Source organism: Giardia intestinalis, chromosome 3 (assembly GCF_000002435.2).
Source record: "Giardia intestinalis strain WB C6 chromosome 3, whole genome shotgun sequence".
NCBI lineage: Eukaryota > Fornicata > Diplomonadida > Hexamitidae > Giardia > Giardia duodenalis.
The window spans coordinates 908,600-934,972 of record NC_051858.1 but is presented as its reverse complement, the minus strand read 5'-3'; the positions used below and the strand labels follow the sequence as shown (position 1 = coordinate 934,972).

The 26,373-nt window shown below is 49.2% G+C and overlaps 15 protein-coding genes and 1 pseudogene across 15 annotated transcripts; 13 read left to right on the top strand and 3 right to left on the bottom strand.

Moving 5' to 3' along the window:
• Positions 1 to 105: 105 nt before the first annotated feature.
• On the top strand, positions 106 to 1,530 carry GL50803_006304 (Fe-hydrogenase-1; the record flags this gene model as incomplete). Its single annotated transcript, XM_001709863.1, has 1 exon — positions 106 to 1,530. One exon carries the CDS (start codon positions 106 to 108, stop codon positions 1,528 to 1,530), a length of 1,425 nt encoding a protein of 474 aa, XP_001709915.1.
• A 188-nt stretch (positions 1,531 to 1,718) lies between these two features.
• Positions 1,719 to 3,581, top strand: GL50803_00102921 (Transporter, MFS superfamily protein; the record flags this gene model as incomplete). Its single annotated transcript, XM_038045610.1, has 1 exon — positions 1,719 to 3,581. The coding sequence occupies one exon, from the start codon at positions 1,719 to 1,721 to the stop codon at positions 3,579 to 3,581; it is 1,863 nt and encodes a 620-aa protein (XP_037901829.1).
• A 61-nt stretch (positions 3,582 to 3,642) lies between these two features.
• GL50803_006306 (uncharacterized protein) lies at positions 3,643 to 5,769 on the top strand (the record flags this gene model as incomplete). The annotated part of the gene is made up of 1 exon (XM_001709860.1): positions 3,643 to 5,769. One exon carries the CDS (start codon positions 3,643 to 3,645, stop codon positions 5,767 to 5,769), a length of 2,127 nt encoding a protein of 708 aa, XP_001709912.1.
• A 695-nt stretch (positions 5,770 to 6,464) lies between these two features.
• Positions 6,465 to 7,049, top strand: GL50803_0027806 (Myb-like DNA-binding domain-containing protein; the record flags this gene model as incomplete). The annotated part of the gene is made up of 1 exon (XM_001709858.1): positions 6,465 to 7,049. One exon carries the CDS (start codon positions 6,465 to 6,467, stop codon positions 7,047 to 7,049), a length of 585 nt encoding a protein of 194 aa, XP_001709910.1.
• Positions 7,050 to 7,856: 807 nt separating this feature from the next.
• GL50803_0017604 (Ankyrin repeat protein 1) lies at positions 7,857 to 8,531 on the top strand (the record flags this gene model as incomplete). Its single annotated transcript, XM_001709857.1, has 1 exon — positions 7,857 to 8,531. One exon carries the CDS (start codon positions 7,857 to 7,859, stop codon positions 8,529 to 8,531), a length of 675 nt encoding a protein of 224 aa, XP_001709909.1.
• A 306-nt stretch (positions 8,532 to 8,837) lies between these two features.
• On the top strand, positions 8,838 to 10,727 carry GL50803_00114495 (Kinase, NEK; annotated as a pseudogene).
• Positions 10,728 to 13,851: 3,124 nt separating this feature from the next.
• Positions 13,852 to 14,070, top strand: GL50803_0023325 (Ferredoxin; the record flags this gene model as incomplete). The annotated part of the gene is made up of 1 exon (XM_038045974.1): positions 13,852 to 14,070. The coding sequence occupies one exon, from the start codon at positions 13,852 to 13,854 to the stop codon at positions 14,068 to 14,070; it is 219 nt and encodes a 72-aa protein (XP_037901828.1).
• GL50803_0014038 (Beta-phosphoglucomutase) lies at positions 14,018 to 14,710 on the bottom strand (the record flags this gene model as incomplete). The annotated part of the gene is made up of 1 exon (XM_001709850.1): positions 14,018 to 14,710. The coding sequence occupies one exon, from the start codon at positions 14,708 to 14,710 to the stop codon at positions 14,018 to 14,020; it is 693 nt and encodes a 230-aa protein (XP_001709902.1).
• Positions 14,711 to 14,784: 74 nt separating this feature from the next.
• On the top strand, positions 14,785 to 17,589 carry GL50803_0017606 (uncharacterized protein; the record flags this gene model as incomplete). The annotated part of the gene is made up of 1 exon (XM_001709849.1): positions 14,785 to 17,589. The coding sequence occupies one exon, from the start codon at positions 14,785 to 14,787 to the stop codon at positions 17,587 to 17,589; it is 2,805 nt and encodes a 934-aa protein (XP_001709901.1).
• Positions 17,590 to 17,677: 88 nt separating this feature from the next.
• GL50803_005842 (uncharacterized protein) lies at positions 17,678 to 18,538 on the top strand (the record flags this gene model as incomplete). The annotated part of the gene is made up of 1 exon (XM_001709848.1): positions 17,678 to 18,538. One exon carries the CDS (start codon positions 17,678 to 17,680, stop codon positions 18,536 to 18,538), a length of 861 nt encoding a protein of 286 aa, XP_001709900.1.
• A 102-nt stretch (positions 18,539 to 18,640) lies between these two features.
• On the bottom strand, positions 18,641 to 21,130 carry GL50803_0061105 (uncharacterized protein; the record flags this gene model as incomplete). Its single annotated transcript, XM_038046259.1, has 1 exon — positions 18,641 to 21,130. The coding sequence occupies one exon, from the start codon at positions 21,128 to 21,130 to the stop codon at positions 18,641 to 18,643; it is 2,490 nt and encodes an 829-aa protein (XP_037901827.1).
• A 156-nt stretch (positions 21,131 to 21,286) lies between these two features.
• Positions 21,287 to 21,811, top strand: GL50803_005845 (Ribosomal protein S8; the record flags this gene model as incomplete). The annotated part of the gene is made up of 1 exon (XM_001709847.1): positions 21,287 to 21,811. The coding sequence occupies one exon, from the start codon at positions 21,287 to 21,289 to the stop codon at positions 21,809 to 21,811; it is 525 nt and encodes a 174-aa protein (XP_001709899.1).
• Positions 21,812 to 21,953: 142 nt separating this feature from the next.
• GL50803_0017607 (Cathepsin L) lies at positions 21,954 to 23,324 on the top strand (the record flags this gene model as incomplete). Its single annotated transcript, XM_001709846.1, has 1 exon — positions 21,954 to 23,324. One exon carries the CDS (start codon positions 21,954 to 21,956, stop codon positions 23,322 to 23,324), a length of 1,371 nt encoding a protein of 456 aa, XP_001709898.1.
• A 10-nt stretch (positions 23,325 to 23,334) lies between these two features.
• Positions 23,335 to 25,059, bottom strand: GL50803_0017608 (Ankyrin repeat protein 1; the record flags this gene model as incomplete). Its single annotated transcript, XM_001709844.1, has 1 exon — positions 23,335 to 25,059. The coding sequence occupies one exon, from the start codon at positions 25,057 to 25,059 to the stop codon at positions 23,335 to 23,337; it is 1,725 nt and encodes a 574-aa protein (XP_001709896.1).
• Positions 25,060 to 25,102: 43 nt separating this feature from the next.
• On the top strand, positions 25,103 to 25,795 carry GL50803_0014248 (uncharacterized protein; the record flags this gene model as incomplete). Its single annotated transcript, XM_038045751.1, has 1 exon — positions 25,103 to 25,795. The coding sequence occupies one exon, from the start codon at positions 25,103 to 25,105 to the stop codon at positions 25,793 to 25,795; it is 693 nt and encodes a 230-aa protein (XP_037901826.1).
• Positions 25,796 to 25,813: 18 nt separating this feature from the next.
• Positions 25,814 to 26,317, top strand: GL50803_006592 (uncharacterized protein; the record flags this gene model as incomplete). The annotated part of the gene is made up of 1 exon (XM_001709843.1): positions 25,814 to 26,317. One exon carries the CDS (start codon positions 25,814 to 25,816, stop codon positions 26,315 to 26,317), a length of 504 nt encoding a protein of 167 aa, XP_001709895.1.
• Between the last annotated feature and the right edge of the window lie 56 nt (positions 26,318 to 26,373).

The window sequence follows — 26,373 nt, the reverse complement described above, 5'->3', positions numbered from 1 at the left end:
TAGTCATGAGTTGGATTGTGTTCCTGTTGATGGTTTACTACAGCGTGCAAACTTTGACCTCTACTGCGTTGAAAAGTTATAGGCTAAAAATATAAACCTTTAAAAATGCCCCCTAAGCCTCAGCATGACGTCACCGGCGTAGACTCCAATAACGCCATTATGATAGACTACGCCAAGTGTATCGGGTGCAACATGTGCATCAAGGCCTGTGATGTTCAAGGGATAGGCGTCTATAAGCAGAACGAGAAGCCGAAGTACCCTCCGATAGTCAAGCTCTCTACCCTCTTCAACAGCGACTGCATTGGCTGTGGGCAGTGTGCAACCATATGCCCTGTTGACGCAATTGCTCCCAAGAACAACCTGGAGATCTATAAGGGCGAGTCTGCGTCGAAAAAGGTCAGGGTGGCTCTCATTGCCCCTTCGACGCGCGTTGCGTTTGGAGACGTCTTTGGCCTGCCAATAGGTACAAACACAATATACTCGCTGATACGCATGCTCAAGCAGTACTTAGGCTTCGACTACGTTTTTGACGTGAATTTCGGGGCTGATGAAACAACGGTCATTGACACCCAGGAGCTTCTTCACTTCAAACATGAGGGGCGTGGACCCGTGTTCACGAGCTGCTGCCCGGCATGGGTCAATCTTTGCGAGATGAAATATCCAGAGCTGCTTCCGCAGGTGTCGACTGCGAAGAGCTGCGTTGCAATGGTTGCCACGTTGGTCAAGAGACGCTGGGTCCAGGAGCATCTCATTCCCAAGGGTATCGTTGATAGTGTTGACGACGTCTATGTCGCCGACATCATGCCTTGCACTGCAAAGAAGGATGAATCAATGCGCCCCCAGCTCAATCGAGACGTTGACATATGTTTGACGGTGCGCGAAGTGGCGGAACATCTGTATTTCCTTCATGGTGCTCGTCTCACTCTAGAGGAGGTCGAAGCAGATGCACTCGTCCTAAGACCTGGCCGCTCCACTCAGAAGAAGTGGGACTTTGATGCGCCGTTCAATACCGTCAGTGGCGGGTCGCATATATTTGGAAAGACCGGCGGTGTTGCCGAGACTTGCCTGCGCTTTATATCTTATATGAAGAAGTCTCCAATAGAAAACGTCAAGGAAGAGCTACTAAAGGAGTTCAAGACTCCGGGCCAATTGGTGCAAACAGTGAAACTGGTAAGCTGCGAAATAGCTGGAGAAACATACCGTGCACTTATCGCTCATGGCGGATCTGCTATCAACGCAGCAGCAAGGATGGTGCTCAACAAGGAGGTCGAATGCGACGTTGTCGAGCAGATGGCCTGCCCTGGCGGGTGCCAGAATGGTGGAGGGATGCCAAAGATTAAAGGAAAGAAAGAAGCGGTCTTGACGCGTGCGTCTACGCTTGATATACTTGATGGTAAGGAGCGCTTTGCATCAGCAGGAGAAAATAAGACCCTCTGGGGCTTTAACGGATGTCTTACAGAGCATGAGGCTCACGAACTTCTTCATACGCACTACCAGCACCGCCCTGTAGAATCGTTACTTCCTCAGTGATACCACAGTGATACCATCACCACTTCACACAGTTCCATGCCGATATATTTAATCGCACAACCATTAGTGAATCGTACTGTTCCTCTTGTTCATACGGTCCCTTGTGACCTTGTTTATGTATGTTCTCGGTAGGTTGCAGGGCTTAGTTTTGTAATTAATCTTAAAACAATCACCTTACAAGTACTAAAATGGACGAGCTTGCGTCCTTCATGCCGCTGCGCAGACGCTCTCGCTGCACTGAGGGAACGCTTATCGTCGTCCACATATTCTTTATCTCAATAACGCTCGTTCCTGTTAACATATTTACAAGCTCCTCCAATCCTCTATCAAAACTAATTATTGACACCTTCCAGAGACAAGACATCATCTCTCTCACAGCAACTATTAACTCTGTACAGTGCTTTTTCAGCACTTTCCTTGTTTCATTCTTTATAGACACATTTGGGCCCCAGTATTTTCTAGTTCCTATTCATGTTCTGCAGCTTCTCTGTGCAGTAGCATGTGCATTCTGCACCACGGCTACTCAATTTATTATCGCCCAGTTTGCCTCTGGCCTCTCTGGCGAGGCTGTGATCATGGTCCAGGCACGGCTCATGCAGTACTTCATACCGCTCCGCTGGCAACCAGTGGGGTTCGGGCTGATCTTTGCTAGCGTCATGCTTGGACATACGCTGGCAAGTATCGTGATAGGGTCCATGAATAATCTTCGAGAGGCTTATTTGTTATGTGCATGTTTGATATTCTTTTCTACCACATTAGGAGCTGTCTACACTTTTCTGGAGGTAAGGAGAAAGTACTTTGACGATCTCCTGAATGAGTATGTGGCGATCGCAGATCTGCAGCGCCAAAATATGTTAGCCAATGCAGAGCTTAACACTCCTTTTCCAGAGACTCTGCCAGAGACACAGTCCTGCATAGAGCATCCTAGGACTAACATTTCTGTCTCATCCGCCAAGTACAACAAGACTCTTCTATCACAGTTCGCTATCCCGCGCTCTCGCTCAAGGAATTGGAACCCTGACGACAAAGGCGAAGTCGCTACAAAGCTGCCGTCTCAAATGTTTACACAATCTGAAATAATGGTATATTTTGACAATCCAGATGCTTCTATCAATGATATAAGTACCCTCTGTTCATTTGAAGGGTCCATCACATGCGTCATGGGAACAGAAGAAACTATGGAAATAACTATCTGCGACGAGTCTGCTCCTTTACGCAATAAGAAGATCACCTATCAGCTCCCCAATAGGCGCACTCGCAGGTGCACCTGTCGACGCTGTAAGGAGCTGTTCCTATCTTCGTTCAGATCTATTAGGGAAGCACCCTTGGCTCTCTTCATGGTTATGGTCCCGCGAATCCTTGTAATAGGTGCTGTTAGTACGTTTAATGCAACTTCTGTTCTATCACTCACCTCCATCTTGAATATCAAAAATGAGGACGCAGTGCTAGCCGTTGGTCTGAGCCAGCTTTTGTCGTCCATTTTTTTGTTTATAAGTGGCCTACTGTCCCGATTGTCATACTTTGGCCCAATCTTCTTTGTCCTGTTAGGAACTATAATGTACACTGTGGCACAAATAACGCTATATATATTCGGTGCGGTAAAAAAGTTCCAGAATGCTTTCTCTGCACAAGTAACCATGTCCTTTTTGGGTATTTCAATAGGCTTCTTTGCAGCTAATTTTGCGTTTGTTATTACTACGCTTGCGGGGCGGAAGATTCCGGCGACAAGCTTGGGCCTGGTGTTCTCTCTTCAGTATATAATCTCTTCAGTTTTCATACCAGTAGTTCGTTATATCTCAATAAAGTTTGACTATCGGCAAACGTGTTGGGTCATAATTGGTCTCTTTTCACTGGGAATCCCATTTATCATATATGGAGTCATTGCTATTGCGCGCCTCAATCCGCGTTTGATCTCTAAAATTCCCATTAGTATTCCGGAGCCCCACAAGGTATCCGTGAAGGTCTTGCGGCCAGAAGATGACGCCCTTATCAGAGAAGATGAGCGCTCATCTGCTACACAGAACGATCAACACAATGAAGATAATATGTGAATTACTGGACAAAGACTCTCTATCTGATTGTTTCTCTCGCGGAAATGGGAAATAAAAAAGGATGCAGTCGTCACTCATGCACACTGATGATCCTGCCACACAGCAAGCATGTGATACGGAGAATGAGGTGGAGGATAGCGAGATAGATGAGCATGGTGGAGAAGCATCCGAAAGCCCAGCACTGCTTCAATCTGACCTTCCCGTTGAAAATGAGAACTGGTGGTATACAGACGGGTCCTACCACTTAAAGCAAACCACTATGCCGAAACCCCTTCACTTTGCTAAGCCACACCACACCATAGACCCTCTAGTCACATTCAAGTCTATGCCAGCACCCACACATGTTACCTTGTCTCCAGGGCTGGGGAGGCTGATGAGGAACACCATGGAGAATGGAGCTTCTACAGGGCATGCGTATGGGCTGCAATTTGACGACCTGTTTAAAATAGATGCACAGGCTCGACCTCATGTTGACATGGACGCCCTTATGAAAGAAAAACGGCTCAAGGTAACGATGAACGCTGTGAGGTATCCACGCCAATCCGCCTATCAGGTTGACGTCAATGATAGGGATAATAGTCTCTCCTCAGTGGCCACAGACGAGTCTTTTCAGCTTTGTGAAGACAAGCTCAACGATGGCCATAGTTATGTGGATGAAGAATGTGAGGAAAATCCGAACTATGAAGTGACTTCGCACGGAGGGTCACAGCATCTGTGTAGCGATAAAGTTTCCACTCGCTTACTTTTGGAAGAGGTTGATGAACACCTGATGCACCTAAAGAGTCGGCTACGTACAATGAGTGCCCGAGGATTTACTTCAGCAGATCGTCTCCAGGACGCTTCTTTTGGTAAAGGAAAATATAACGGAAACAAACGCCCCAAATATGACAGACTTACTATCTCTATGTCAGGTGCAGATGGAACCTACGAGATTAATGGCCAGGACTTTGAAGAGGCGGTTCGGATGGTCTCTAAGGCCCCACCACGCAAGTGGAAGAGGATAACCCCTGATGCTGCCATGTTGGGTAAAAATTATTCAGCCCATCCTACTCCAGATGCAATAGAGCTTTTGAACAGAAGAATTCTCAATGAGATTGATCGACGAGACATCATTGCGATCAGCGAGTTACAGACACGTAATCACATCAATGGTGGTGAAAAGCTAGCTATGGCCACGATTCCCAGGCAAGCAGGAGGAAGCAACACCGCAATGATCAAGCGGACAACAGCTCCGTTCAGGAAGACTGGAAGGCTCAGAGGACGGTCACTTCCTCTGACTATAGCACGCGCGGCGGTGCATGGGGATTCATCCGGGTGCAGGATAACATCATATGGCGAAGAGATGGCCCCAGCTGCTCTATTGAAGTCTAAAGCAGAAAGTAGGCCATTCGATTTTTCCATGCTCTCTGGAGAGATACGATCTGGTCAGCGCACATCTATCACAAGGGTGGGGTGTCTTCCGCACATAGCAGCAAAATCAGAAGCCCCCTTATGCAGACCCGTGACAGCACAGTCCATTCGTTCAGGTCACACTGCTCGAGATACAGCCACAGAATCTAAGAAACAAAGCTCCTCCTTAGATTTGGAGCCGCAGGTAACATTGCCAGAAAAGAATCTAACAAACAAACCACTTATTTCTATTCCAGACGAGACGTATTATGAACTAAACTTGTTGAAAAAAGATGATCTTGATATGACAGGAACCAACTTCGATGCAATATCAAATATCTTAGCCCAGCTACGGGCTGATGAGCAACACCTGGTTACTATTTTACGGGACACGGAAGGTGTAAGGACAAATTACCCCATTGACGCGTGGCATGCGTCCAAGGGAGGTCAATTTTCTACGGGGCTAGCACAAACTAACTCGCTACTTTCTATGCGCGCAGAGACACTTGAGAAAATAGCACGGTATCGGCAGCAGCTAGGAATCATTGAGCAAGAGGATATTGCGAAGGAAAAATCTGTCGCATTATATGACCAGAAGCCTCCTTCGGTATATGTTAATGAGCGGATGAACACGGTCTATCCAGATACTAAGTATGTTTCTTTGAGCACTGGGGATCAGCACATTAAAGATGACACAGACGCAGAGGCTTTGATTCAAAGAATACTTTCTAAAAACCTTTGTACCAATGAGGATGGTACCGTCGAAGCTAAGAATACAGCTGTCGACGTGGCGATTTAACTTGTAGAAGTGATTTATCAATTTAAACATAGCACTATGAAACTTCAGATCAGGGGATCTGTGACTCCCATCATTAAAATCTGATTAATCATTATGTATTGTCAAACCGCCTATTTTACTTACTAAGCTAAGATTATCTATCCTTTAGTTGCCAAACTACGTAAATCATAGAAGCTCGGGAACACACAATCATTGATAAATTGTGTCTCTCATATGTTGCCTGAAAGTGTGGCAATTTTATTTTACATATAGGATTGACTATTTGGATTTCCGCCAAATAGACTCTGCATCCAGCCGTAGAGTAAATAGCCAAGCATATTCTTTACCACATGCAGCTAGCGGTCTTTTCGCCGACAGTTGCACTGCTAACGAAGCAGACGATGGTGGTGCAAGCCTTCTACGTACCCTGTTTCCAAGCTAGAAAGATCTCCTTTGAACCCACACTTCTCTATCCACGTTCGTTTACGTTTGTGATGATTCGGTGAACGTTTCCGACGTGCAAACTATTTTGACTTCATGGCTATGCGAGTTCGAAGGACGGGAGTCCGAGCCTGTGCAATGTTTGCGTGCCGCAACGGGTATCTGTGTCCTAAAGGCGCGACGTTGAAGGGTGGCCGAGATAGAGAAAAGTGGAAGTTGCATGCAACTTCCATCACAGGGGTGCGCGCGTCCCAGCTCCATGCGAAAATAGTTCCATGCCACCGAGGCCTCATCGCCAGGAAGGAACACAAGCGCGCTGCACAGGAGGACTGGCCGGAGAGCAGGCACAGAGGGACGGGTCGCAAAGTCAACGGAATAGGCCCTGGACCGAGGACGAAGAAGTGCAGCTTGCTGTCCTTCTCCTACAACACGGGACCTCCTGGACTCGGGTGGCCGCTGGGCTCGATGGCCGGTCAGCAAATGCGGCGCGCTGCAAGGTCCGGAACGACATTCGCGCCGCCTGGACGGCCTACCGCCATAAGCGGCGGGAGTATGGCCGGCTGCTCTTCCGGTTGGCGTACAGGATGGAGGAGCAGGGTTTGCGGCTGGAGCAGCTGAGGCCTACAGACCTCGTTGCAGAGCTTTCCCCCATCGACCATCCCCGGATTCATGCAGCATACTGTAAAGCACAGGCACTTCCACAAACGGATATGGAGTCCAACCGCCCTGCGAGTCTTCCGGTTTGCGGACCTGTCCACGAAGACCAGGACACGCCTGCGTGGGGCCTAGTATCCGACTCCGAGTCTATCGAGCAGGGTTACGACGATGCTGCATACCGCCTCATGTTCCTTATGGGCTAGTGAAGCACAGTCAGTGGCCAGGGTTGACCAGCAACTAAGCCTCAGGACGCGAGCAGGTGGGTATCATTCCTGAACATGCTTGCACGATGAGTGCTGAAGAAAAGGTCCTTCTTCTTTTCATTCCCATCCCTTTACGCAGTTACGCTCTACACTCGATGTCTGTGTTGCAGTATAACTGGACAGTTCTCTGGCCCCGCTGGTAGCCTCCTACGCTCACGGGCTGTCATGGCCCTGCGGATCCGTCCCAAGCTAGGAGCACACTGACAGGAAGCGGCGCTTTGGCCGGTCTCGTCGGGCTCGCCTCACTCCCCGAACGATGCAGGGCTCAGATAGGGGATCTCGAGACGGTTCTTGGCCTTCCCCTTGGGTAGTCCATCTGGTGACTGGACAACGCCCCGCTAGCATTTCGCACTTTTCGGCGGACCAGATGTTCGACCTCCGCTCTGGTCGCTGGGTGGCTGTGCCTGATCCCTGGCCCTGGCTGAGCCTCCAGAGACGCGGAGGTGCCGATGCAGGCAGCTGCATTGGTCTCTGATCGTCCTTTTATATTAATAGAGGGAAGCTCCTAATTATCTTACCCACGGCCGACCTTCATCTCTAGGGATTACCAGGAATCGAGCGCGGTTTGCCTAGGAGACCTCCGGACCGCGCTCACGAACAGATACCGCGGTCAGAGCTGGAAGTACCCAATGGGTGAAGTAAATCATCAGTTCGCCTGCAAATATGCTATCTGGATGATTTGTAAATAATACCGTGAATCGCAAGTTTCTGTTACACGTATTTCCTTTGTGATATAGGAAATAAAAAATGTCGTCTGCGGATGACTCAGATCATTACTCTCAGGAGCACGACGACACCTCACCCCTCATGCTTGAAAAGGACACAGATGATGAGGATGTGGGCGAGAGCAGTCCCACTAGGTCTCCGCAGGTAACTGATGAGGACGAGGATGAGGACGGTGTCACCGAGCTCATGGAGGCGGCCAAACGAAATGACGTGGATGCGGTAGAGCGCTACATTCCTTATCAGGCAGGAAAAGTGGCAAAGCTTGTCAAGGCAGGGATGGTAGATATACACGGGGGGACGGCCCTGATGGTCGCTGCAGTGCTTGGACACGTTGAGGCTGTGAGGCTGTTAATGGAGCACGAGAATGGTATGAAAAGCAGTACCGAGCTGACGGCCCTCATGTGGGCGGCAGCAAACGGTCGCACCGAGGTCGTGAGGCTACTCCTGGAGGTTGAGGGCTGCATGGAAAAGTGTCGTGGCTGCACTGCCCTCTCATTTGCAGCATGCTATGGTCGTCTAGACTGTGTCAAGTTACTGCTGAAGAGGGAAAAGAATGTAGGCGGTATGTCTGCTCTTTCCGTGGCCAGTATTTGGAAGCATTCCGAGATAGTATCTTTTCTTGAGAGTGAAGGCGTTGGACTGAAGGAGCCCCAGCTACGGATGCCACCCAGAAAGCCCATGAGTGAACTCGCCTAACTGTTGATCGCATTCGATAATGTACTAGGGCCTCTCCAGCTGTGCAGGGGGACGGCTAGCCAATAGGGTGAAGTGATGGCTGTCAGTGGGGCACACAGCCACCCGTTTCCACAGAGGCCAGAAGAGAGCAGGCTTTCTTGCCCCCAGCCAGCGCTAGGACACCGGTGGGTAAAACGGTCGCACGGGTGGTCTTCTCGCTCCTGATACAGAAGCCCCCACAGATACAGGACCGCTGTAGACCTGTAGATATGAACCCATGTAAAACGGACCGTTTCCAAAACGGTAGATTACCAAAATAATACCAGGATGCACACTGCTTCGTCTGGGTCTGCAACGGTGGCTCTCAGTGTCCCACCGTTCACCCCTAGGGAGCTCCACGAGGGGCTGGATGACGTGCTGGCCAAAGACCCCACAAGCACACTCTACTCTCTCAGGGATTTTCCAGACCTCGCCGTGAAGGAGATCCTCCTCGATGGTCTGGACAAGGGGGATCTGGACGCCATCAAGACAAGATTGACCGCCCTTCTCGACCTCTCCCACCCGGGGGTCCTCAGGCACTACCAAGTGGTCGAGGATGATGACTTCATTTACATCGTCACGGACCACCACGACAGTACCCTCGAGCGCCCCCTCGCCAAGCACAAACGAGGGAGGATCCCCGTCCCTATCACTATGATCCTCTCTGTCATGAAGCAGGTCGCCGCCGCCCTCGCCTACCTCCACGGCCTCAGTGGGGCAAACACTAGAGGCCTCGTCCACTGCGACCTCAGGCCTGCCAGTACCCTCGTCAGTGTAGATGGTGAGTACTTCATCATCGCTGGCCTCGAACTCTGCAAGGACGCCCTGTGGAGTGAGAGCACCATTGCAGGCATGGCAGCGTACATGGCCCCCGAGGTGCTCCTCCACAACGAGCCCAGCCCCGCCTCTGACGTGTGGAGCCTCGGGGTCATCGTCTACGAGATGGCCACTCTAAGGAAACCGGACTTCCTGAAAGGTAAGGAGCCAGCAGAGGTCTTCGTCGATGAGTGGAGGCCGGACCTGAGCGGTGTCACTGATGGCTTCATACAGAATGTTCTGGAGAGGATCTTTGTATTGGAGCCAGAGAGGAGGCCGACAGCCAGTGAGCTGCATGAGACACTCACTGCGGCTGACATCCCAGTTGGTGAGCTGGGGGGTCAGTGCGTGATGCTGAAGTACAAGTGCGGATCCTTGGAGGCTGCGCTGAATGGCGCTAACGCCAGGATCGCGCTGCTGGAAGAGGATGTTAAGACTAAATCCACTAAGATCGACGCGCTTGAAGATCAAAGTAAGGAACATCTAGCTATGATTAAGGCACTGGAGAATAGGCTTGCACAGTCCACAGAATGCACGGCTGGCCTCGTCCAGCCTCTTTTTGCTGCCCGGGCTGATGCGTGCTGCGCATACGAACGGCATGGAGACCGTCCGGATGCTGCTTGAAGAAGACTTGGTGTTGGTCAGCGCGACGAGCAGGGGCGCATCAGTCCCGTCGAGTTGCTTGTTGGGGAGGAGAGGGGCCTCCAGGACAAGAACGGCTGGACTGCACTCATGCACGCCGCACACAGCAACTACTCTGATGTAGTTGAAATTCTTGCCCCTTACGAATGTGGGAGAAGAAACAAGAACAGCCGTACTGCTCTGATGATCGCTGTAGAAAAAGGCAGCGCAGAAGCTGCTTCCATTTTGATTCCATATGAGGAGAACTTAATCGACAGCGAAGGCAAGATGGCCCTGATGATTGCTAAGGAGGCAGGGCACAAAATTATTGTGATTATTCTTGAGCCAACCGATACATTCGGCGACACGAGGCTTATGCGAGCAGCCACACACGGTTGCATAGAGACAGCAAAGTTGGTAATAAGATACGACAGTGGTGCACAAAACATGGTAGGTATGACTGCGCTTATGAACGCGGCTTCTATGGGGAACGTGGAAATAGCAAGATTGTTAGTAGATCTGGAGGGGGGTGTAAAGGATAGGAATGAGATGACTGCTCTTGAACATAGAGCGCTAAAGGGCCACTTAGAAGTGGTAAAGCTTCTATTAGAAAAAGAGGGGCATCTGATAGACAAGTCTAATGAATATTTCTTTGACAAGATTACTTCTAGGGGATACCTCGAGATAGCGTCTCTCCTTAGGGGCAGTACACCTAGTGTCAATGGTTGCAATGACCAATAGACTGCTCTGTAGTCTCATGAATAAATCTGTCGTTTCTCTTCAAAAAGAAGTTGGTTTGCTGGCCGCAGTCTGAGTAAGTCCATCGTACGAGTCACTATGTTGAACGGCATCCTCGCTCAGTGTGTCCAGCATTTGGAATCGGAAATTCGGACACTGTCCAGCTCTGGCAGAAAAGGGGAAATATCATAGTTCTTCGCTTTGCAAGTCACCGTCCCGTCTCTCACGATATCGATCTAGGTTTTTCGCTTCTCTCACTCAGTCCCCTTGGATCAGCTGCTATCTGACCTTAGGAATAGTGCTCCCGGCCGTACAACCCAGGGCCACTCGGTGCTGGCGCTCCATAACGAAGATCGCATGTATTATAATCCCGGGATGCCGACTCGGGTTCCTTCTCGCCTCCTCGTGGAGTGGACCATCGATCCTGTTGTCGGGGTGCGCTCGCCATGCGTCCTCCTGGACTGTAGCGTGTACCCGTAGCCTCCATATCGACCCCTGGTTGGCGCGGAGGAAACGCCCGGCCCGCCCTTCTGTTCATGGACCGCAGTGCACCTGTGGTGCCAGGTGGTCAGCAGCCAGTACACACTCGCAGGTCCACACCCTGTGCAGTGTGCCGGCTCGGCTGGTGTGGTCTGCACCCATCCGTGCCGCAGAGTGTACGTGGAGCCATGAGTCGTTCAGCCGGAGAGGCTGGCCCGGTCACAGCTCTCCGAGAGGCGTTATCTGAAGTATTGGAGCGATCAGAGCACAGTTCATGTACGATGCGTTGCTCACCACGAGGCCGTCCCGCTCGGCAGCCTGCTGTGATGCCACGTCTCACGTCGAGGTGTCAAGCACCGCGCAGCTGCTTGTGGTGGACTCCCGACCGCCGCTGTCCTGCGTAGCCAGGAGCTCGGTCTGCTGTTGTTCGAGCCGAGCATCCCAGAGGGCTCTGCCTGCCCCCCGAGGGATCCGTAGGGGTCGCGTGGTGAGTCTGTCCAGACCAGCTCGGCTCGGGGTGGTGGGCGATTGACACAGTTGCAACCTTTTCGTTGCCCTCTCTATCTCCTTGGAGGCCGTGGGTAGCCGCTCCTCGAGACCGGACACCCAGGAAGGAGCCTCCTGCCCCCTCGGTGCTCTTGAGTTGTCTGTGTTGATCGTCAGTCCGTGGGTTTGTCAACCTCATTACCTCGTTGTTGTCGTCGTGAAGGATCAGTACGCCGTCGGCGTAGGCACTGAGGGGGCATCTCCTTCAGCTGTTTAGTGAGCGCGCTCCGTCCAGCGCAGCATAGGAACATACCTAGAGGGTCCCTGAGGAACACTGCACGGGACCGAGTCCATGTGTGCTGTAGCCAGAGGAAGGCCACGTGTAGCTCCTCAGGGCGAGGGGCGCGTTCTCCTGGCCGAGACTGTGCAGGACCGGGGCTGCTGTTGAGGGCGCCTTGGAGTCGAGCAAGACCGCCTGGCTTCCTCAGTCTCGTGTGCACATACGAGCGCACACTACACGTGCATGCAAGCCCCAGTGTCCAGCGCCTGGGACTTCAGATGGCCCGGTAGTATCTGTAAAGGGCCGTCGTGGTCGCTCCACAGGTTATGCTTGCCTCGTTCTTGGGGATGAGGACCCCCAGTACGCAGGTCCAGGTAAGGTCCAGGAGACCTCGAGAGCCCATGGACGGACCCCCGGGTCATCTCGTCGTCAGTGACCTTGGGAGAGATGCCCGTGCTCTCCGCTGGCTGTAGGACAGGGGGCTCGTGTCCCTCCAGGGTGCAGCTCGTACGCTACCCTGATCCCCTCTGAGGAGTCCGGGTCGAGGGGGCCCGTGGGAGAGGAGCCCCATGGGGCGGCAGCTGCTCTTCGCCAGGGGGTCCTTCATGCGCTCGGTGGCCTATTCTTGTTCGGAACCTTCTGGTGGGTGTTGCCCATGTAGTGGCCCGTAGTGTGACGAGGTGCATCTCCTCTGCCATCTCCATCCTTTCGCGCAGTAGCACCCTGCACTTGCTGTCTGTGCCACAGTACATTCGGATAGCTCTGGCTCCAGTGGGTTTTGTACAGAGCGGGCAGATGCTCGTCCTGTTCATGCTTGAGTGATTGTCATCTGGTGTCACATCAGCACAGAGTGTTTCGTTTTAGCCAGATGTCTCCTACTCGCCATTCTGGTGCTGAAGCATTTGGGGCAACAGACGATGGGGATTCCCCCAATCCTGGTATCCTCCAGCGTGTGAAACGCCCCCAGGTTCTTAGATGAGGCCTGAATCAGCTCTATATCCCGTGTCAAGCTCTCACATGTGCACCTGAGGCTTCTGTTCTTGTTATGGCGTCGGAGCATCTCCCTCGAGAGACCCACAGCATCCACAGTGTATAGGCACGAGTCGGAGTCCATGCGGTCCTCACAAAGCATCAGCAGACGCATGACTCCTGTCGGGGCAGTCAGTGACTGGAAGCCCTGCCTCCTCTGGAGCACAGGATCCGGGGAGAACGGAGCTCCATCACCTGTTCTTGTCTTGTCGATAACGAAGGCCATCTGTTCCAGGTCTTGATTACATAGGTCGCAGTCTACGTGTTGGTTGCTGATCCCTATCGAGGTCTCCCGAGAGCAAGAGCTAGGAGTTGCATCTAAACGCCTCCAGAGGACTTGGAAGGCCTTCTGATCTCTCTCAGCGTCCTGGGGATGTTGGAGCAGGCGTGTCTTCCATAAATCTTAGCGCCATGGACGATACAGTAGAGGTGAATCGGGCCCCCAAAGGCGAGGTGATGCGTTCATGAGCCACTTCCCATTTGACGACTAGCCCAGCTGGGGAGAGGGTTCAGTGATAGCGGCAGCCGTTTTAGGAGTCAGCCACATGCTTGCTCTTTAGTAGGGAGATCGATTGGGGTGGCGAGCGCGAGGGCTCTCTTCGCCTGCAGTACCATCATCCCGCCAAGTGTCTGCCGGATCCCGCTTCGAGTCGTCTCTATCGACATGCTCACGAGCCAACTAGCTCCTCCTCTTCCCAAAACTGGATGAAATTTGAATTTTGAACTTTGGATAGATGGACTGAGAGAGAATCCCACTCAGCACGACGACTTGCCTGATAAGTTTACTCGAACAACAGCTGACAAACCAGCTCCCAGAAATTTAAAAGAAAAAGCCAATTCTTTCTGTGAACTATGCAGCGGATTATCTTGGATGTTGATGCATGCACCCTTTGTGGTCAGTGTGTACAAGCCTGCCCATTATCTATTCTCGTCATCCAGAATAACAAGATCTCTCTCCGTGACCCTCACAAGTGTTTCCAATGCTTACAGTGTATGCAGATTTGCCCAGAAGATTGCTTCAGCTTTCCTCCAGTGTACGAGATTGATACAGATACTCAGAATAAGAGTTAATTTGCAACTGGCTCAGCTCTTTCTTTTCTAAATGGTCATCAGGGTGGGAAAGAATACAAACCACCTTGCTTCCTGTCTTGGTAGCTGCAGAAAGACCCACAAGAGAGTCTTCAAAAATGATCCCCTCGCTGGGATGAGCACCTAGGCTCTCTAGACACTTCAGGAAAACATCTGGAGCTGGCTTAGAGTGCACAACGTCTTCTGATGTGACTACGCAACTTATCAGTGCACGTATTTCAGGATGGTTGGAGAAAAACAGCTCTACTAGTTTGTGTGTGGAAGCAGTGGCAATCCCGATGGCAATGTTTTTGGATGCCAAGTACGTAAGAAACTCGGCAGCGCCATCTATGAATTGTGCTGAGCTGGAAAAGTACTTCATATAGCTTTCCTCCCAGCAGCTCAGAATTCTCTCCTGGCTCACATTCGTCAACTGGAAGTGCTCAATAATATACTTAGCTATCTCTGGTAGACGCTTTCCAGCAATGTCCTTTTCGTAGTTCGGGGGCTGTACTAGACCCAGTTGATCGAAAAGATCCTGATCTATTTTTGCCCATATCTTATGCGAATCGACCAGAGTCCCGTCAAAGTCGAATACTGCCGCCTTTATGTTTTCGAGTAAATCCCCAAGTTGCCTGCTCATCCGCCTGCGCAATCTCTCTTTGACTCAGCAAAAAATTAATTACTTGAGTGCTTAGGACGTAGAGAGAACTCTCTATGCCAAATGCAGATACAAATGGGACAATGGAAAGCCTAATCCGTCGGAACATGTTACTACAAAAAGATAATCTAGGACTCACCGGCGTATCAAAAGATGACGCTGCTCTCTTCTTACGAGACGCGGAGATTGATGCCTCAGGTGCCACAAGCCTAGGTGAGTTGAGTGACGCGAAGCACATGCTCAATAATCTGAATTCTGGAATCAAGTTCGCAAGTCAGCAGTCACGCAACTTGGCTGGTTTAAGTGGCTTTGGTCAATCGCCAAACAGTACCGCTCCCATGTCACGTGCTCTTCACCCTAGTGCCTCATCTGCTTTTGAAGTTCCAGATGTGTTTGCAAAAGATTCCCTCTTTCAATTTGACTCCATCAACGCAGACGAGTCTAGCCAGCACATAGAAGCTAGTGCTATAGATAGCGTGCATAACAAAGATATAGCACACCTTCCAAAAAGCCAGGAGCAACAGCTGGCTGAGGTGGAGCAGAGCTGTAAAGATAGTTATATGAAAACATATCAAAAGGAGCTAAATAACGCTCCACCCAAAGTATCAAAGCATCCTGTCTTGCAAAGGAAGAAACTCAAGAAGAAACGCCCAAAGGGCCTCGAGAAAAAGCCCTCGCCTGTGGAATGGGCATACGTACAATCATCACAATCACCGCAGTCGCCACAGCAACAAACTACCGCTGCAGTCGGCAACGAGAAGCAAACCAAGATAGAGCAAAAGAAACCTATAACACAAAAAGCACAAAAGGGCCGGCGACTCGAGGGAGCTCAAAAGAAAAAGGGGATGCTTGACTTATCCAGTCAACAGATAGATCCTGACGTATCTGCCTCGAGTTCAGATTCTTTTCATGACCCATACTTTGCTGAGAGAGAGGCTCCAGTTGTACCAAAACCAGCAGTGATCGCTGCAGCAGTAACTTCAGAAACAGCTGCGTCTGTCGTGGTCCATAATATAAACACAGTGCAGAAAGAAGAGGCAGATGCAAAAGTGTACTCAGTGCAGCCGATACCACAAAAGGTTTTAGAGCAAAGACATCAGCCCCTCCCCAGAAAGAACGTACAGAAACATCACGATACCGAGGCAGAGGATGGCATAGAAGTGAAACAGCTACGGAAGTTTTCGGTAATTCAACCGCCAGAACGCTTCCACGAGGTTGTGGCAGGCAGGGAGCTGCCTCCACAGCAGGCCCCTGCCGATCTGGAGGTGATTAATGTTCAAGCAATTCAAGGACACACACATGATGAAGCACATTCTGTTCATGATGTCTCCATTGACCCTGCTACTCCAGAAAAACCAACTAACTCTGTTGCCAATGAACTCATGGAGTCTATAAATCTACAAGAATCTACGAAGGACAATATCAGGATCATCGGTGTAGAAGATATACGCAAGAGCCAGTACCGTCCTAGACGGAGCATGACAGCCATTGGCCAAGCAATTCAGCGGAATATAAGCTTAGTTAGTAGCAGTGCAAAGTCCTCAAACCTACTGAACATTGTCCCCAATTCCAGAGAGCACACATCAGATCCATCCAGATTTCCTATCTCAGTATCTCCGCGTGAAGCATCTGCTGAGCCTCGGCGCCAAGATGAGCATGCAAAGACAGCTGCAAAATCTATAGATAACACTTTAACAATGATGGACTTACAGCCAGCGTACAAGAATGGCAAGATCGTCCTAACTCCACCGCCTCCCCTACAGCACCCAATCGAGCTGGATAAAGGAGATGATCAGGGCAATAGATACGCTACTGAAGGCACATCTAAACCGTTTACGGTTGCCGATACCACTGATTACATAGACCAAACGGAATCATACAGGCAAAGTGGCAGCTTTTCTTCAAAAGTACCAGCGAACGAAAGCATTGTATCGGGTCTAGTTGACGAGCCGGCAGAACCAAGTCGGAAGAAGCCAAAGAAGATAGATATGGCCCACCTGAACCACAGCACTGTCGACAGCTACTTTAGGAAGGAGCTATATGACGAGGTCTATGGCTCATATAAACTCCGCAATTTCCTTACCTCTGGGACAGGCTTAACGTTAGAAGAGATTCGTCGAAGGTATGGAGTACCCGTTATGAATGCCAAAAAAGTGCGGGATATTAAACTAGAAAACATCCCGGTTGACCATTCTTGCTTGCCCAGGGATCACAGTACTGGGCGAATTGTTGTCCCAGAACTTGATAAGGCCATTGGAGAAGGTTTGGTGTACGCATATCCGTCGGGAGAAAAACCCTACATTGTAAGCGTCAAGGTCGCATTCATTCCGAATAAGCCTCCTCGGCCTAAACGTCAGCAACCTGCCGACTTTAGGGCTGGTCTAGAAAATTCTCAACTTTTCATAAAAAAGCAATCCGAACGAATACAACGGATAGTACAAAAAAATAATCTCATAATCAACGAGGATAGATTTTGGTATACCAACAAATCAGGATCCCAGTCCATCAATGTCTTCAAGAGCTTTTCAGGGCTTTCCTTTGAGCATTTTCATGGACTTCAAATGGCCAGAATTATTGAGGAACGTGCTGATGGTAAGCGGCCAGGTGGGGCCATGCTCTGGCACCTCTATGGTGTCGGCCAAAGTGACCGTATCACCTCAAGCGGATACTGTATTACCCAGCTATCTCAGGGCTGGGCTAGGTTCTCTTTATACGGAAACACATCGGCCAAAGAAGGAGAGCTAACCGAGTACACAACTGGCCAGTATGAGAGTGTTGCGATCCCACGGGGAGTCAGGTTCTTTCTCTCGATTTCACCTGCAGCAGAATGCTACTTTCTCTGTTGCGTAGTAAACGTATAGACAATTACTGATTGATCCTTAGCAGTTGACAATCAACCTTGCAACACCTTGTAATACCTTGCAATAATTAGTAATAATTAGAAAGTGGATGATTATTCCAGAGACAGCAATCGTGTACCGGCGATTAAATGCTCTTGGGCAGATTTTTGGTGCTCTCTTCACGTTAGCTAATAGATACGTTACCTTACAGCGGGAAACACACCGGTTTAGGACAATTATTAATGGAGCAGGCATGCCCTCAAAGGTTTTTGGCCCCGTCTTGTATGGGGCCTGCTTTATAGATATTACCATAAACGGCATTATAGGTCGTCTGCTTCTTTCCCCTGACCCCACCTTTACATTGGGCAACTATTTCGCTGACTTTCCTTACATCATGTTTAGCGTGTTCGCCATTCTATTTGTTTGCATGGACCAGAGCGTCGCATACCAGAGGATAAATGGAACCATATACATTCTCGTGATCAATTGCCTCTCCATCGTATTGGACGCTGCATCCAAAAGCCTTCTGTCAGAGCTTTTCTATCTTCACTTTGGCGGTCGTATGTTTATCCCGTTTGTTCTTTGCTTCTGTGGGAGCCTTGCCTGGCGTACTCTTCTCCGCGGCTTTTGTGTTGCAATTGCACAAACTGATGCAGAAAAGGCAGAGCTGTTTGAAAGAAACTTTACCTCTGACCCGACAAGGATCAAGATCAACTCAACGTTTGCGCGTGGCTTCATATTCTCAGCATTGTACTCCATCTTTCGACCTATTTTTGGCAACGTATTTACTCAAACTATCTGTGCAGTGAGTGATTGTTGCAATATTGTGCTCCTGGTGGCATGTTATATGCGGGTGGGAACATATGAAGTTGATGACCTCTACACGACAGTCCTTCAGTACATCTGCGGCAAGCTTCAAAAGTTAGTTCCATCAAAACACTTACCGACTGCTCTTCCGTTTAGAGTATAGTGCAGGTATACGTGCAACTCCTCACACCAACCTTACCCATTTGATTGTACTAGGGTGCTTCAGAAGACCTGCATTGTAACCTTTAACCCCTCTTCGTTAGCTTCACTGTCCCTGTTGTTCCTTGCAAAGAGGCTGTTGCTGGTCTGCTTGTGTTTGATGATTGTTTCTTAATTCAGTAAAGCTATAAGGCGTTTCTCTTTTCTTAGGCTTTCGTGGCTGCTTCTGCTCCTGATTGACCATGTAAAAGCGAGCCTCCATTGGCAGGGTTTGCAAGTCAGAGGGTGACACGTACGACCCATCTGTCAACCTTGTGATGGCCATTGCAGAGGAGCTGTTAGGATCTTTTATGGTTGGCAGCACGTCATGAGATAAAGTAGTTAGTGCTAGCCGCAGTCGTTCGTACTTCTCGATATTCGTGCAGATGTACTTGTCTTGCCTAGAAAGCGTGGTATAATTCTTCTCTTGTCTAGCTTTCTTCGTAACGTTATAAGCATCCGACTGATAGAATGGTGTGTTAGGGTCCGTTAGACCTAGATTATACTTACGCAGCTGAGAATTCCTTTCATGGTTCTCTTCGTGGTATAAGAGGAGATAGGATAACCCCCTGTGTAAGTCTGTAACACGGATGTCCAACGGTCTGCCAAGCAGAGAGTTGACTATCAAACCTGCCTCATAGACAAATTGCAGCGCAGACGTAAGCGTAAGCATATGAATGTTTATATTACACGCGCTACGCTTGGGATTCGCCTGCTCGATATCCGGGCAGAGCGGAAGGTATGCGGCTGTCAGTATAGTCGCCAGCATTTCAGACGATACAGATGCCTGCTCTCCTTTTACGTGTTCGCAAGTCTCCTCCAGCTCAGCAAGACGCTTAAGCATATGAATTATGCACGCAAAGATAAACACATCTGTGTGCCAGAGCGATGGCTCTGGTGCCTTGATAGAGTCCGGTTCAGCCGAGTTCACCACCGCCGGCTTTGAGAATCTCTCAATCAAATTGCTCACCAAGGTCGAGTCCCCATCCAGCAAAACCAACAGAACAAGCTCTCGACGCACAGGGCCCGCTAGACTTGGAAACTTTTCAAGATAAGAGGTATCCGCCCCGGTCACAAGCTTCTTCAACGGTAAAAGTTGATATCTTTCAACTAGGTCACTAAACAGAGGTAAGTCGAGAACCTCAGACACCCACTCTTCTCCGCGTCTAAATTGCTCATCCATACGACTGAGACCCAGCAAAGAATAGGAGAATACGCGGAGCTGACGTGCTAGTAGACATGAAGAGGTCCTTCCAAGTAGGCTCCCCGAAACAGCCTCTATTCCACAAAGTAATGGTATGAAGCCCAAGTTAATGGCAAACATCAGAATGGGAGGAATGAGCCCCTGCCGCGCAAAAGTCTCTATCCAATTTGGAAAGACTTGTGAGTCAAACCGTGAGTTTTCACGCGGAGAAACGAGTTTGACGGAATCTTTATAGTCTTTGAGATTAAACATCCGCGCAGAACTGTGGAGGATTTCCAAAACCTTGTCTTGGTCTGTTGGTAGCAACTCTTCTAGATCGTTGACCTCGGGTTGAGCTAACTCGTTACCTAAGTCACCAGTACCCGAGCTCAATCGTTTAGAATACTTATCTCTGTGGTCATTATAGTACTTTGCATTGAGTTCTTGGATATTGACAAAGAACTCTGCATAATCGTCAGATGAGGCATCGTCTCCAGCATTGGTGTGACTTTTTACGTAAGAAACGAGTGCACTAATGCGCTGAACATGTATATCTGCTTCTTCTAGCTGCTTTTTGCCACCGTTAAAATTGTCAAAAACCATGTCTCGAAATGGTGCCAGAGCTGTTGGAATATAAAAATCTGATGGTAAAAGACGGCATATGAGCTGGAACTGCTTAACAGAGAGCTGCAGATCCTTAAGTATTACAGATGGTCGAACGACTCTCACCTGAATGTCATTTGGTTTAAATGTAATAGAGTCACAATGAATGTAGCAAGGAATATCATGCGCGTAATAAACAGTGTCATAGGCTATGACGGGGATGTTCTTCTCCTTCGCGTAAGCGCATATGTATGGAATGACAGGCCCGTCTGTGACTCGAAACTGGACCTTGTTAGCTCTTAAGGTATCGATAAAGGTATAGTGTGATAGAGGATAGAACTGAACGTTCCTTGCTGTCTTTTCCAAGGTGGTGCCGGAGTCCTTTTCTATGGCTCTCGCGATCTCTGCCACGTACTGAACGTGGGTTTTTCCTTTCTTAAGTTCCTGAGATGGTGAGGTTGTGCTTACATATGAAGGGGGGACAAAGATCACGGGTGTTATGTTAAAGCGTGCTAGTGAGTCAATAAATGCCTTGATAACCGATGAAAAGAACGGCCCATCACCTCCGATGAGCCAGTCTACCTTTTGCATATACAAGTAATAAAAGAGGGAGTCGCCATCGATGGCTATGCGCAACTGTTTGGATTTCCCGCGTGAAAGTTGCTCAGAGGACTCCTGGTCTGGGCCACCAGTCAGGATCTTTATCAGTGACTCTCTGGTGGACGCTCCACGGATGGTATTGACAAACGAAGTCAAGTTGCGTATGACCATCAGAAGCAAAAATACTTGCAATCGCTGGTCACACTTTAATAAAAATGTAACTGGAATTAATGCGAAAAAACTTGCACGGCAGCACAATCCATTTTAATTTCATATTCCTTTTTGTGAATGTTTCCTCCTTGAGAGTCCGGGAGTCTAGAGGCGAAAATGGGTATCACTCACGACAAGATGTACAAGAGGAGCAAGACTGGTGCCGTCCAGGGCAAATGGCACAAGAAGCGCAAGTATAATCTTGGCCGCCAGCCAGCGAACACTAAGCTTATTGTCAAGGTCACTTCGAAAAAGAACGAGGGCCAGAAGATTTCAACAATCAGGTGCCGCGGAGGCAACATCAAGCGCCGTGCTCTTCGCCTGAGTCACGGCAGTTTTGCATGGGGTAGCGCGGACATTTCTCACAAGGCCCGCATCCTCCAGGTGGTGTACAACTCGACTTCCAACGAGCTTGTCCGTACAAATACGCTTGTCAAGGGGTGCGTAGTCCAGATAGACTCCGCTCCATTCAAGAGCGCCCTCTCGAATGACACGCTCGACAAGGAAATTCTTGATCAGATTAGGGGCGACCACATCCTTGCCCGCATCTCGTCTCGTCCGGGTCAGGTAGGCACTGCCGATGGATACATCCTTGAGGGACCTGAGCTTCTCTTCTACCAGAAGAAGTTGGCACCTAAGTAAACATCCAGTGCTTCGTGGTCTCCCCACTCTTCGGGCTCTGCCACTGGGAATCTATTTCTGTGTGACGCCTTGCAACCTGCGAGGCGTCGCAGGTTACGTAGATTGGTAGATTGGTACTTACCTACCGGGAAGATAAGAAAAGATGAGACTTCTTGCCATATTCATCTGTCTTGCCCTGCCTCAACTCATCCAAGTACCTCGGGAAGAAATCACGGAGGTTTCCTCTTCGGTTTGGGGGCTACTACGGACCACCGTAGAATACAAGCTATCCAGGATCTTTTCAATCTCAATCAGTACCTCTGGGCATTTAACTAGTGGAACCTGTAGACAAGTGTATACTTTAACTGACCCCCTTTCAACACTGCCTGAAATTCCAACCTCATATGACCTACGAGAGGCTGGATTGCAGGTGCCGGTAAAGGATCAAGGTGTATGTGGCTCATGTTGGGCCTTTGGGACAATGACCCTTGCTGAATCCTCTATTATAGCAACAAGAAGCAGATACACTGACACTCCACAAGGCCCTTACTTCAGCGATATCGTTACTGAGGGATCGGTTCAATATCTAATGAATACATCGCAATCTATTGGAAATCAGTTTTGTAACGGAGGCAACTTTATATATGCTGCCTTTGATTATGCTAATGATAATACACCAACAGTTGAGCTTCAAAGCAATTGGCCGTATACTTCAGCAAAGCTATCAACCAACCCTTCCACAATTCTTCAACATGACCCCAAGATACCCTCCAACGCATACCTCAATCCGTTTGCAAGGCTGAAGTTAGGAGGCTCTTGTTACAGTTCGTTAATTCGTATTTATGATCACTCTAGAAAGCCATTCAACAGATCGGTCATCAATGTCATTAAATCCTATATTGCAAGAGGCATACCAGTTGTTGGTGCCATGTTTGTAGACGGGGGCGGGTTGCAGGGATCAAACAAATTCAGTAGATACACTGGAGGCCTCTTCCACGAACCTTGCTCTGTATATGGCGCTGATCATCAGATAGTATTTGTTGGGTATGGATATTATAAAGGAACTGAGGCATGGGTTATCAGAAACTCATGGGGTGAAAAGTGGGGTGACTATGGATACTTCTACGTTCCTATTGGAGAGGATACCCTGTGCATTGAGCACTATGCATACACCGCAATTCCAGCGAAAAGCCACCTTGCTGAAGCCCTGGTGCCTACACTGTGGAGAAGCAGGAGACGGCAACTAGCATTCGAGGATGGAGTTTACAATCCACCGGCAGACAAATACAACTATTATAGTGGGAAGATTGTACGAGGGTTAAACGGATTGGATTGGAGCGACGGGACATTTACAGTTATCTCCCAGAGGTTATCTACATGGACAATTGTGTGGATTGTAATTGGATCTGTACTAGGAGTCATTGTTTTAGCACTAATTATAGCCTTAGTCATCGTTCGTAGTAGGCAGAGGAAGCTTCAAATAGTAGCAAACCTTAAGCGCCCTGGAGCGCAGTTACAAAACATAATTGGGTGACTATATATGGTTACTTAAGGAGCGCTATAGCCCCCTCAAACTGGCCAACCTTTGCATGGTACTCTGCTGTGTGGCCAGAGGAGTCGCGCAGCTTCTTTTCATATTTGGCCATTATCCTTACGCACTGCTCCTCACGGGCATTGACGGCCAATATCAACGCACACTTGCCATCATTACGTTTCATTCCACACTCCGCTTTCCGAAGGTAGTCCACACAGGCGTAATTACCCTTGGAGCAAGCATCCATAAGAGCAGTCATCCCGCTCTCTCGATACCTGCCAGCCTCTTTCGCTATCAAGAGCTTAACGATAGAGTCGTATCCATACTGGGCAGCAAGCATCAAGGCAGTGGTGCCTGCTCCGTCAGTAACGGGAGTGTTTTTGATTGACATATCTGCCTCAACTTCCTTCAACAGCGACGCTGTTTTATATGACCCATTGCTTGCAGCAGCCATCAGGGCAGTGAACCCTGAAAGAGCGTTACGTGAATCGTACGCCACTTGTAGCTGCTTCTCTCTTTCTATAAGGAGCTTCACGCAATCTACTGAGTTGAAAAAGCTAGCTATCATCAAGGCAGAGAGCCCCATTGTCGTGCGCATCCCTGCCTCTAGGTCTCTAAGTACCGCCACTACTTCATCATTCCCTCGCTGAGCAGCATACATTAGCGCAGTACGGTTTATCTTATCGCACATACCACCCTCTAGAGGGAGAAGATCGCGGACAGCGTTAACATTGCCGGCAAAAGCAGCATACATAAGAGCTGTACGCCCATTTCCATCGCAAAGCTTGGCTTCTGCAGGCAGTAAGAGCTTAATAGGCTCTGCGTGATTCAAGTATGAGGCATACATAAGAGCTGTGATACCTTCTTTTGTCTTGCATGTGACTTCGTGTGGCAGTAAGAGTTTTATCATTGACGTATTGTTCCGAATAGTTGCATACATGAGTGCGGTCATCCCCTGGTGGTCTGTAACCCGTGAGCACCCCAGCAGATGCTGGACAGCCTTGTCGTTACCCGAAAGAACAGCAAGGATCAGTAGTGACCGGCCGTTTTCATCCCGATAAGCTTGCAATTCTGTGGGAATACTGTCCTGACCTGACGTGTGTTTGTCCTTAGTGGTAGATCCATGAATGCTAGAGTTGATTACAGACCGCTGCTGGAGCCTAAATGCCGCTGCCTTGTACTCGGGACTATTTTCATACGCCACCAAAAGCGCAAGAGCTTTCTCATTATTGCTATTGGTAGCTGTCGTCTTTGCACTATGAAGCATCTTCGGAGTTACACTGGGCACTTTATCGAGCATGAACTTCAGTACATCCAGTTTATCTTGCAGACAAGCGTAATCGAGTGCAGTCTTATAACCTTCGTCAGACTTGGCCCAAAGTATCGGAGTAAGTAGAATAACAACATCTAAAGACCCATGAAGTGCCGCTGCCATAAGAGGGGTGATACCGTTCGGCCCGGTAGCATGCACCTCGTGGGATAGCAGGATGCGACAGATACCGACATTGTTTCGTTCAGCAGCGATTATCATAGCATTCTTTCCCTCACTGTTAACTGCACAGCTTTCGTGCGGCGCAAGAAGAGTTGCAACTGCTCCACAATTATGCTTTGCAGCAATCATGAGGGCTGTCTGCCCGGTTGAATCCACAGAGCGGGCATGAATGGCTAGATTTGCTTTGATGTATTCCGTATTATTTGTGAGAGCAGCAGAAAACCAGAGGTTGCTGCTTGTCATTGTACCGTGATTTTTGAAATTCTTAAAAACAGGATTCACCTCGATGACAGCTCGCCCCGACTCGTCGGTTGTACAGGCGATGGATGTTTTTAAACGACGCAGACCTGTAAAAGGAGTACAACAACAAGAAAAGCTATCACATGTACTTACAGATAAAAGAGCAATCCCATCTATCTCGACTACAGAAGGTGCCTCTCTACACCGCAAAGCTGACCCGTTTCAAATGCATATGTCAAAGAGCACAAAAAGCTTTGAGCAGCAGGTAGTTTCTATGTTTAACCCCAGACGCTTTAGCAGTTGCTATAGGTGTTTTGAGATACAATATCTTTTATATTTAGCTTTTCGTGACATGGTTTCTTCGTTTAAAACGAAGAATGCTACAATGAATATGCCCTGGGGCAGTACTCCATCAAAGCCTCAGTTGACTGCGCTGCGAAGGGTTATGCGGTGCAGTTTGAACAAGCTTGCCGACGAGTGTTTTGCAGACGCTCGTAAGGATTTCTCTAAGACAGCGTATGCAGCCGCAGCACCGATTTATGAAATCCACGAGGCCACGGGCTTTTGCCTTGAAAGGTTGACAAATGCCGCTAGTTTCTGCAACAAGCTATTAATTGATCAAAAGAAGCAGAGCGCTAGTATGGTCCAGCTGGCACGGCAGCTAGATACTGAGATTGACGAGCTAGCCGCAGAAAATAACCAACTAGAGGAAAAGCTGCAGCGCACCTTAAATAATTAAGGAGCTAGTGAGGGTTGTATGGAGGCTCCAGGGGTCGATGTCAAGGATGAGACATGCAGCATCTCCTTCCACAAGATGCTGCTACTGATGTACCAGGAAGGTGGGCCTAACAAGATGTTTCTACTCACTACCCTTTCGTGGGCCGTCCTCTCGCTTCTGATGATGGGTTGCATTTCCAACACTGGCTTTTTAATCTTTCACAACCTCGTCACTATTGCCATCGTGCTGTTCCATGCTAAATTGGACAACCTTTATGCGCAGTGTGAAGCACTTTACAATGGAGACAACCAGGCTTTTGTAGAAGCCCTCCACTTCCGTTCCATACTCTTTATTGTCATACCTAATCTAATTATTCTTCTGATAGGAGGCACACGACTCTTCTGCATCCTGCTGCAGAGGCTCTGGACCCTCCAGACTCTGTCGAATCAACTGCAGGCTCTGGGCCTTAAGCCCAAGGACAAGGGCAGTGTCCCAGAGAAGAAAGGAGATAGCTCAGCAGCTGATCCCACGGTAAGTACGTAGTACATTCGTGTAAGCCCTGTGCAAATCATTTACTTGTTCACTTAGTTGCGTGCGTG